This window comes from Equus caballus, chromosome 16, assembly GCF_041296265.1.
Source record: "Equus caballus isolate H_3958 breed thoroughbred chromosome 16, TB-T2T, whole genome shotgun sequence".
In the NCBI taxonomy this organism is placed as follows: Eukaryota; Metazoa; Chordata; class Mammalia; order Perissodactyla; family Equidae; genus Equus; species Equus caballus.
In genome coordinates, this window is record NC_091699.1 from 49,743,277 (window position 1) to 49,752,811 (window position 9,535).

The window sequence follows — 9,535 nt, forward strand, 5'->3', positions numbered from 1 at the left end:
GATTCCACGCAGGTGCTTTTGCCCCAGGGCTGTGATCCGCGGGCACGAGGCCACCTCGAGCACGCGGTGGATTAGGGGCGCCTGCAGTTCGTGAGAAACATGGCGAACTCTGCCTCCCAAGGGTGAAACGGGAAGACGGACCACGGACGGACTCGCGTAGGACGATGAATAGCCAGGTGGACAGATGAGCGTAGGTAAGGGCGGACGCGCTGACAGAACCAGTAAGCAGCCGCGAGTGAATATCCTCGATCCCCGCCAGGGGGCGGGCGAGAGCCAAGTCTGCGGTACTGCGCCTGCGCCTCGGGCGCCACCGCGTCTACTCTACGCATGCGTGGCGCTGCCCAGCGCCGACTGGAGCTTGAAGATGGCGGCTTCCGCGGTTTGCTGGGCGGCCTGCTGCGGGACGCGAGTGCTGCTGCACACCTGCCGCTCGGTGAGATGGCAGCGAGAGGGCAGGGCTACGGAGCGCGGGGCTTCGGGACGCGGACAGGGAGCGAGCTGTTAGCCGCAGCTGGTCGAGATTGAAGAGGTCGGGGGGGTCAGGGCCGTGGGAAGGTCATGGCTCAGGGCGGGCATGGGAGTCTCGCGGCTGGCCGGGGGTCGGGAACGGGGGTCCTGCTGCGGGCTTTGGAGTTGAGGGACGATCCCCCAACCCAGTCCTCAGTTCCGGCTGCCGCTTTCTAGCAGCCCGCCCTGCTGAGGTCGCCTGCCTTGCGGGGCACCGCCACCTTCGCCCAGGCCCTCCAGAGCGTGCCAGAGACGCAGGTCAGCCTGCTGGACAACGGATTGCGAGTGGCTTCGGAGCAGTCCTCCCAGCCTACCTGTACGGTGAGTGGGGGCCGCTGTGGGGAGGGCGCCTCCATATTGGGCCAGGCGTCTTTTCTCAGGTCGAGGTGTGACCTTGGGCTCGAGTCCTCTGGTTTAAGTCAGACTCCTGCTCACTCACCGCTGGATTGACCGTCCTACCCCAGTTCCGACCCTAGCTACGCCCTGATTTCTTGGGGGCAGTCCTTACCGTAGCCAACACTAGTTTAGCATATGATGCCTCTAAGGCAGGAGGCCAAGTTCTTTGCCAGTTTTTTCTTAAGCGGCCCATATGAGAGAAGTGATCCTGTCTTCGTTTTACAATGAGGAAAATGGGGTTGAGAGACATTAGGTGACTGCTGGCCTCACAGCTCAAAGTTATAATCTGCTAGCTAGACCAGGAATGCATTGGGCAAGAAATAGACTTGAAGATTCCAGTGAAATAGATGAGCTTGCAAAAATAAAAAAAAAAATCCTAGAAATTGCCTCAAGGTTGGAAATCTTGGCTAGATATATGAATAGGTGAGAAGATTCTCAAGAAGTAATTCTCCTCCTTCTTCGCATCCCAAACTCCATGGCTAAGTGGTTTTATTGGTAAAGGCTTTCAGTTTTCCAGGAACAAATAACATCTTGTGAGGTGATGGGCAACTTTGTTTTTACACGGCACCTGTATAAACTGACCCAGAGCCTATTAAGAAGGCTTGGTAGAGATTGCTGTATTTCATGGACACTTAAGATGCTCTAGATTGTAAGGAGCATCACTGTGGGCCAGTGCCAGAGAAAGAATGCTGTCAGTTAGAATCAAAGGATACCATGGAGGGGCCGGCCCCATGGCCGAGTGGTTAAGTTCATGGGCTCCACTTGAGCAGCCCAGGGTTTCACCGGTTTGGACCCTGGGCGCAGACATGACACCGCTGATCAAGCCACACTGAGGCAGCGTCCCACATGCCACAACTAGAAGGACCCACAACTAAAATATACAACTGTGTACTGGGGGGCTTTGGAGAGAAAGAAAAAAAAGGATACCATGGATTATAAAATGCATATGGCTTTCCAAGATGTTAGATGTCAAATAGATGTTTATGTAAGAATTTATGACATATGGTATGTATATCAACATCTCTTAGGAAAGTAGATGTGAAAATTTTAAGTCAGCTGTGAACAAATAGTGAATTAAAAGACTAGATCCATGTGACTATGTCAAGTGAGTGGTGTGCTGTGTGTTTCACGGCACACCGGAAGGGTATTAAGAATATTACAAGATTTTCTCATTGTGTGCCAGGGAGACACTTGGCAGTGTTGGGTGTCCAGGTCTGATTAAAAACTTTTTTGGGGGTCTGGCCTGGTGGCTTAGCAGTTAAGTTCCCACCTTCTGCTTCAGCAGCCTGGGGTCCACCAATTCAGATCCCGGGTGTGGACCTATGTACTGCTTGGCAAGCCATGCTGTGGCAGGCATCCCACATATAAAGTAGGGGAAGTTGGGCATGGATGTTAGTTCAGGTCAGTCTTCCTCAGCAAAAAGAGGAGGATTGGTGGTGGTTGTTAGTTCAGGGCTAATCTTCCTCAAAAAAAAAAAAAAAAATTAAAAAAACCCTTTTTTTTAAGTGTGAATGAAGGCTACTACCTTAATAGGATAAAATGGTCAGTATCTAAACCAATAGCCTGCTTCCTTCATGATGGGAGGTTAAAATCACCAGAACAAAAGCAGGGTATAATTTTTACAAAGGAGGAATTCTTCCTAAGTTGTTTGCAAATGATCTGTTGCTTGCCTAGAAAAAAACAAAAAATCAACTGAAAAGCGAGACTCAATTTAAGAACTTCCTATGGTGATGGGACCAGGTGAACATGTACAGTTAGAAACTTCCCAGGGAGTCCTTGATAACCAGTCAGGAAATAGAGCAGGAAGGAGAGGTGATGCAGCCCGGGGCACCGGCTGCACTTCCAAGCACAGGGGCCCTGCCAAGACAGCTCTCCCCAACCCTGGGACCACGAGCCCCCGTGCGTGAGGCTTGTGCTGAGGCACCCAGGGTGGAGTGTGAGTGGAGGCTGGGGTGGTTTGTTTGTTACCTTTGTCGGTGGCTTCTTGTCCAGGTAGGGGTGTGGATTGACGTTGGCAGCCGTTACGAGACTGAGAAGAACAACGGGGCAGGCTACTTTGTGGAGCATCTGGCTTTCAAGGTGAGACTCCTGAAGTCCTGCATCTCCCCTGGGCTTAGAGCTGCCTGTTGTCCCTCCTAAAGATGCAGATCAGAAAAGTCAGCCTCCTCAATTATAGGCTTCAGCTGGGCATGATCGTGGCTGACTTTTCTGGAAGGAGCCACGTGGGCTTAGCCTCTCCTGAGTGAGTACCTATCTGGTGAGACCCTGCACAAGGCCCCCAGAGCCAAAAAACCTGGGGAGCCACAGGAGCTCCAGTATTCACTAGAGAGGGCAGGCCTGTGTTGTGTGTGTGTGTCGATGTGAAATTGTGGAATACACATAGATATACACGTGCATTGTAAGAAACCAACAGACTTGGGTGGGCATACATTCTTGTGAAACACTCTGCTCTGGTGGAATACCTGGGCGTCTCTTATTTGTAGAAGTGACTACTGAGATTTCTTGAGGGTAGGGGCAGTCATCACCACTGTAGGCCGTCACCCAGCACATATTGGTATGGAGTAGAGACTTGAGTTTTTTAAGTGAATGAAAGAAATGGAGGAGGAGATATGGGATGGGTTGGGGTGTGGAACAGGAACAGGCAGCCTAGCCAGCTGCAGCATCACATGTGTATAGATCTTGACATGCATGTATATGTGCCAGTGGACAGCGTCACTGCCACCCACACACACACAGGAATAGGGCTGAGTCCCGCAGAAGTCAGTAGGACACACATAGAGTTGTGTGAATGGTGTGTGGGGAAAGTGGGTAGTTGTAGCATCACCGGAACACAGGTGTGAGCTTACCTGACTTCAGATACGGTGAGGGGGGAATGCTGGTAAGATCTGGCTGTTGTAGGAGCTCTGGATTTCAGGTAATACTTGCTTTGGCCATGCCCTTCTTTCCTGGCCCTTGGCTGTCTCCATTCTATTGGTTAATGATGCTGTGGCCTCTATCAGTTCATGGTCTGCGTAGCTCTTGGTGAGCATAGACTCTGGGCCCTATATCCCCAGAGTCTTTGCTGAGGGAGGTACTTATGAACCAGTCTTACTGGGACTTTAGCCTGTGAGGATGGGGGTCCTGGGCTCCCATGTAGCTCCTGATTGGTCCTGTTGATGTCTGGTTTCAGGGAACAAAGAATCGGCCTGGTAATGCCTTGGAGAAGGAGGTGGAGAGCATGGGGGCCCATCTTAATGCCTATAGCACCCGGGAGCACACGGCTTACTACATCAAGGCGCTATCTAAGGACCTGCCAAAGGGTAATGCCTGGAGGAGGGGCAGGGGCAGAGGGATAGGACTCCAGGGATGCAGAGAACAGGCACCCACGAGCCCCTGGCCTGGCCAAAGAATGGGGTTACCCTTAGAATATGGCCTTGCAGCAGGGCAACCAGGGCTGCCAGGCCTGTGGCTTTTGTGCTGTTATTGGTCTCCTCTGGCCCACCTGGTGCCCAGACCTGTCCTTCTTGTATCCAGCTGTGGAGCTCCTGGCCGACATTGTGCAGAACTGCAGCCTGGAAGACTCACAGATTGAGAAGGAGCGTGATGTGATCCTGCAGGAGCTGCAGGAGAATGATGCGTCCATGCGAGACGTGGTCTTTGACTACCTGCATGCCACGGCATTCCAGGGCACACCTCTAGCCCAGGCTGTGGAGGGGCCCAGTGAGAATGTCAGGTGAGAGTTGGCTGGGCCTGTGGTAGAATTTGTTCCCCCGTTCTGGGCTGGCCGGGCCACATCCACACACATTTGTTTATAGTTGGCTGAATATCTGTACTATTTTCCTAATTCACAGAACTGGAGATGTTTTCTCTGTTGCTGTGTTGTCCCTGTGAGTCTTTAAATGCCTCTCTGGTCTTCACTCAAATTTCAGGCTACATTTCCATGCATGTCATGATACCCTAAGGGAGGAAGCGTCTAGGTATCCCATCAGTGTGGCTTCTTGTCCTCTGGTGGGACCAGCTCTGATGCTGCCCCTGGAGAGCCCCAGAGTGTCAGTTTGCACTCTCCTCAGAGAGGACTATGAGCCTGTCCTGAGGTCAGATGTGAGGTGGGGCCAGGTGAGGACTGCCTTCTGGGCCCCGGAGGAGTGGGTGGCACAGATGGGGAAGAGACTGAGTGGTGTGCTAGGGCTTGCTTTTCAGGGAAGCCATGTTTCTTCTGTCTCTCCTGTCTGTCTCCTCAGCCCTGTTTTGTGTGACCCAAATTACTGGTTTGGGAGAGGTATTGACCCATTGGCCATGTGTCTTGACAGGAAGCTGTCTCGTGCAGACCTGACTGAGTACCTCAGCCGGCATTACAAGGCCCCTCGCATGGTACTGGCAGCAGCCGGAGGTGAGTGATGGGCTCACTGAGGCCCTGTGGTAATGGGTAGGTGGGCACCAGCCTTGGTTATTAGGGTCCAGATCTCCTGGGTCTGACCATAGGGGATCTTACACTTCTGGAGACGTGTTCCCACCCTGTCCTTGAGGAGAGTGACCACTCTCCTCTCTGAGGTGGGGTAGATTCTACCCTGCTGCTACCACTGTGACTGGCCACGCGGGCTGCTACTCCTCCTCTTTAGTATAGGCCTCAGTTGGGCTGCTGGCCCCTCCAGGCCTCAGGGCTTTTTCAGCCCCACCTGTTCCTAGGAGACCCAGTTTGCAGGCTGGTGGAACCTGCAAGCCCCTAAGCTTGTTCCTTGTGGCTTTGCCAGTGGGCAAACCAGACATTGGATGTGTGACGATGTACATTTGATGACAGACTAGGCAGTGTCTTGAAAGGAAGCCACACTGTGGTAGGGGGATTTTAATGGGGGACTCGGTTGGAGGTTAGGGGGATGCTTTTGAAGCACATGTTGTTTGAACAGAGGCCTAAAGAATTGTGAGAATTAGTTAGGGGGATAGTGGGGGATCTGAGTAGAGGGGAAGGGCAGTGTCATGGCCTGATGTGTCTTTTAAGGCTTGCTCTGCTGCCATGCGGGGACCAGAACAGAGGCAGGCAGACCAGGGCAGGGCTGTGGCAAGTACCTGGTGGGACATGGCAGGAGGAGGAGAGAGAAGTGGATGTACTCAACATGGTTTTATAGATGGGAACTTGACGGAGGTCTGGACATGATGGGTAGGGGACGGGAGCAGGGTCAAGGATGCTTCCCCGGCTTATGGTCTTGGCACCTGGGTGAGTTAACTGGACTGATAGGAAGAGCATGATAGGTGGCTTTGAGGCCATTGAACCTGGGGAAGAAGAGCAGTTTGAGCTACTGACACGTTAGACTTGGGTGAGTTCAAGAGAGTCTGAGCTCATGGAAGGAAAGAATAAAAGACTGAAGCACCTGGCAGGCTGACACTCTGGGAAAGGCTGCCCATTGTCACAGCACCCACCAGTCTAGGTGCTAAGGCAGTAGAGGCTTCCTCTCGGAGAGGCCAGGAGGTGAAGTCTAACAGGTCCTGAGGGCATGAATTCATATTACTTGTAAATGTCCCCAGCTCTCAGGGGATCCCAGAACTAGTCACAGCTCTGCACTAGGACCTCTTTATGCCCTCTCACTTGCCACCCCCACAGGAGCAACATCCAGGATCTGCTTGAGGAAGGGCTAGAGGGACAAGGCAGGGCAGGTGGCCTTGTGCCCATCCTTGATGCAGGTGAGACTGCATCACATGGGAACCCATTTTTGGATTCAGCATGCTGCTGCTTTCCTGTGGGTGAGGCGCTGGGAGCTGTTCCACCCTGAGGTGCCTGCCCTGTCCATGAGGCAGAGTCTTCACTGAGGATCCTCTTCCCTCACCCTGTCCTGATGTCATGTCTTCTTTCTGCCATCTCCCACTGAGATAGGACGTGGGTTCCCTGGCTGTGTGTGATTCCCTCTACCCTGTGCCTGGGACCCTGGCTGGCCAGTGACACTGCTGTCTGTCTCGGCAGGGGTGGAGCACCGGCAATTGCTAGACCTCGCCCAGAAGCACTTCAGCAGCATCTCTGGGACATACACAGAGGACGCTGTGCCCACTCTCGCTCCTTGCCGCTTTACTGGCAGCGAGGTAGGCCACCTGGTGGGCAGGGCTACTACTCTCAGCCAGGGCCTCTGGGAGGACCCTTGCATGCGTGGTTATCCTCATGGCTCCAGAGATGCCTCAGGAGGTGGGAAGGGGGCCTCACAAGCACACATGCATGCACACACTCCACCCACACCTGGCACCTTTTCTGGTCACCTGGGCAGTCTATCTGTCCCTCAGCCTCACCATGTACTTTTTCAGATCCGCCATCGTGATGATGCCTTGCCTTTGGCTCATGTGGCTATTGCGGTGGAGGGGCCTGGCTGGGCCAACCCGGACAATGTGGCCCTCCAAGTGGCCAATGCCATCATTGGCCACTATGACTGCACTTATGGTGGTGGCACGGTGAGTACCAGGGCCAGGCATGGAACTTTGGCTTCAAGGAAGAGAGGGTGCTGGGGCTGTGGTCTCCTGTACTGTGGTGTTCAGAGTGTGGGCCATAGACAGGAGGGTGGGTGCTGACGACCCTTGCCTCTGGCAGCACCTGTCTAGCCCACTGGCTTCAGTCGCAGTGGCTAACAAGCTGTGCCAGAGTTTCCAGACCTTCAGCATCTGTTACGCAGAGACTGGGTTGCTGGGTGCACACTTTGTCTGCGACCGCATGAGCATTGATGACATGATGTTCTTCCTGCAAGGCCAGTGGTGAGTGCCAGCCCAGTACTACCAGGGGCGTGGGAGCCTTTGAGCAGGATAGTGGGAGGCTAAGAGACAGCACTCTCTCTCAGAATGAATACCACCCCCTGCTTTAGGATGCGCCTGTGCACCAGTGCTACGGAGAGTGAGGTGGTCCGGGGCAAAAACATCCTCAGAAATGCCCTGGTATCTCATCTGGATGGTGAGTCCTGCAGCCCTGTGGGGAAGGGTGGAGTGCATCCTGGCAGTGACAGTCCCATTGTGGACACCGTTCCTAACTGAGATTGGAAAGGAAAACTTTGAAGGTCATGCCATACCCCACCACCCCACCTGCAGGGGCTTGGAGTTTGGAGTTTCACATACAGGTATGGGTGGGCCAGGTCAACAGCCCATTGCTACAGCAATAGGTTTAGAAGTGAGGGTTGTGATCTGGGGTCAGACCAAGGTCCAGGCGTCAGCCTGAAGCTGGAAGTTGGAGGTTTGGTGTGTACCTGTGGTCCAGGACTAGACTGGATGAATCTGTAAGCTTCCCCTACCCTTGCAGGCACCACTCCTGTGTGTGAGGACATTGGACGTAGTCTCCTGACCTATGGCCGCCGCATCCCCCTGGCTGAGTGGGAAAGCCGGATTGCGGTAACACGGGCCCTGGGAGACGTTCTGGAGTCTTGATATGGCAGGCTCCTAGAGGATGGAGAGTTGAGGCCTGATGGAGCGCAGACAGCTCCTAGAGGCATCCCTGGTGTCCTAGGCAACGAACGTCACCAGCAGAGGTGGCATAATTGGAGGGCAGGGCACAGGGACTCATGGCTGTGGGGATGGGTGGGGCCCATGGAAGTCTGTAGCAGGGAGAGCCCTGCTGCCTTTCCCCTTTTGGGGGAAGGGGCAGCTTCATGGTACATGTGGAAGATTTTGGTTGGCTGGATCATGTTGACTGGCTGAAGTGGTCCCCAGGTGCCTGTGAGTCAATGTGCCTTCTGCTTCACCCTGCAGGAAGTGGATGCCAGTGTGGTACGTGAGGTCTGCTCCAAGTACTTATATGACCAGTGTCCAGCAGTGGCTGGATTTGGTGAGTGGCCTAGAAGGCCTGCTTTTTGTCCTCCTTAGGCCATTCCGTTGGCCTCCCCTTCTGCCTTTGCTCCCCTATCCCCCTCCCTACACTGGGAGCAGCAAGTTGAGGCCCCCAAGAGGCTCTGCCCAATAGCCTGGCTGCCAGGGAGTTGTTGCTCAGAAAACCTGTCCTAGCAGCTCCCTGACTCCCTGCCAAGGTGCCTCCATCAATACCCTACACCCGACAGGTAACGGACACCTCCGCGTGTGGGGTGGGGCTCCAAAGGCCAGAACATGAAGGGACAGGCTCAGCACCCCTGAGGGAATGTTCTCTCCCCTCTTTCCACTCAAAGCCTGTCTTGTGCTGCTCTGGGCAGCTCTGAATCAGGTGTGGCGCACAGCCAGGTGTCCCTGTACAGGCCAAGTACCCCACCCTGACGCCCCGCCCTATCTATCCCCCCAGGCCCCATTGAGCAGCTCCCAGACTACAACCGGATCCGTAGTGGCATGTTCTGGCTGCGCTTCTAGGCAGGAAGCCTATGCAGGCAAGAGGGCCGGGCCAGGGTTCCTGGTCCCCCACCGCAAACACATCACCTCAGTTCTTCAAACCTGTGCTGCAGATTACCACCAATAAAGTCCTGTGTTGAGAACTGTGTTGTCCCTCTCTTGGCATTGGCATGAAGTACGCTGGGCAGTGGGTTGGGGAACAGGGACTTCACCCCCCAGTTCTGCATCCCCTGGATCCTTCCGCCTTCCCACAGGCTGATGTGTCCTCAGCCAGGGGCAAACGTGGGGGCTGCAGCACGGAGGCCGGAAGTCTTTGATGCCTGCAGGGAGCTGAGGCCAGATGTTTCCACTTAGCCACATGGGGGATGCTTCTAGCCAGTCT

At 54.3% G+C, this 9,535-nt stretch overlaps 1 protein-coding gene across 2 annotated transcripts; it reads left to right on the plus strand.

Annotated features, from left to right (window-relative positions):
- The first annotated feature begins 269 nt into the window (after window positions 1-269).
- UQCRC1 (ubiquinol-cytochrome c reductase core protein 1) lies at window positions 270-9,296 on the plus strand. 2 transcript variants are annotated; one of them, XM_001498943.5, is made up of 13 exons: window positions 270-433; window positions 688-828; window positions 2,896-2,982; window positions 4,073-4,202; window positions 4,417-4,615; window positions 5,193-5,272; window positions 6,836-6,951; window positions 7,168-7,311; window positions 7,448-7,608; window positions 7,716-7,801; window positions 8,144-8,232; window positions 8,590-8,665; window positions 9,110-9,296. In XM_001498943.5, the coding sequence occupies exons 1-13, from the start codon at window positions 365-367 to the stop codon at window positions 9,172-9,174; spliced, it is 1,443 nt and encodes a 480-aa protein (XP_001498993.3). In that variant the 5' UTR covers window positions 270-364; the 3' UTR covers window positions 9,175-9,296. The 2 variants fall into 2 exon arrangements, with proteins under 2 accessions (XP_001498993.3, XP_005600748.2); XM_005600691.4 differs by having other exon boundaries at window positions 274-433; window positions 685-828.
- The last annotated feature ends 239 nt before the right edge of the window (window positions 9,297-9,535 follow it).

Bases quoted from the DNA above. Each gene is read 5' to 3' on its own strand.
- UQCRC1 (XM_005600691.4), top strand. From the start codon at position 365: ATGGCGGCTTCCGCGGTTTGCTGGGCGGCCTGCTGCGGGACGCGAGTG. The intron at 829-2,895 runs GTGAGTGGGGGC...CTTCTTGTCCAG, and splicing joins CCTCCCAGCCTACCTGTACG to GTAGGGGTGTGGATTGACGT. The intron at 4,203-4,416 runs GTAATGCCTGGA...TCTTGTATCCAG, and splicing joins ATCTAAGGACCTGCCAAAGG to CTGTGGAGCTCCTGGCCGAC.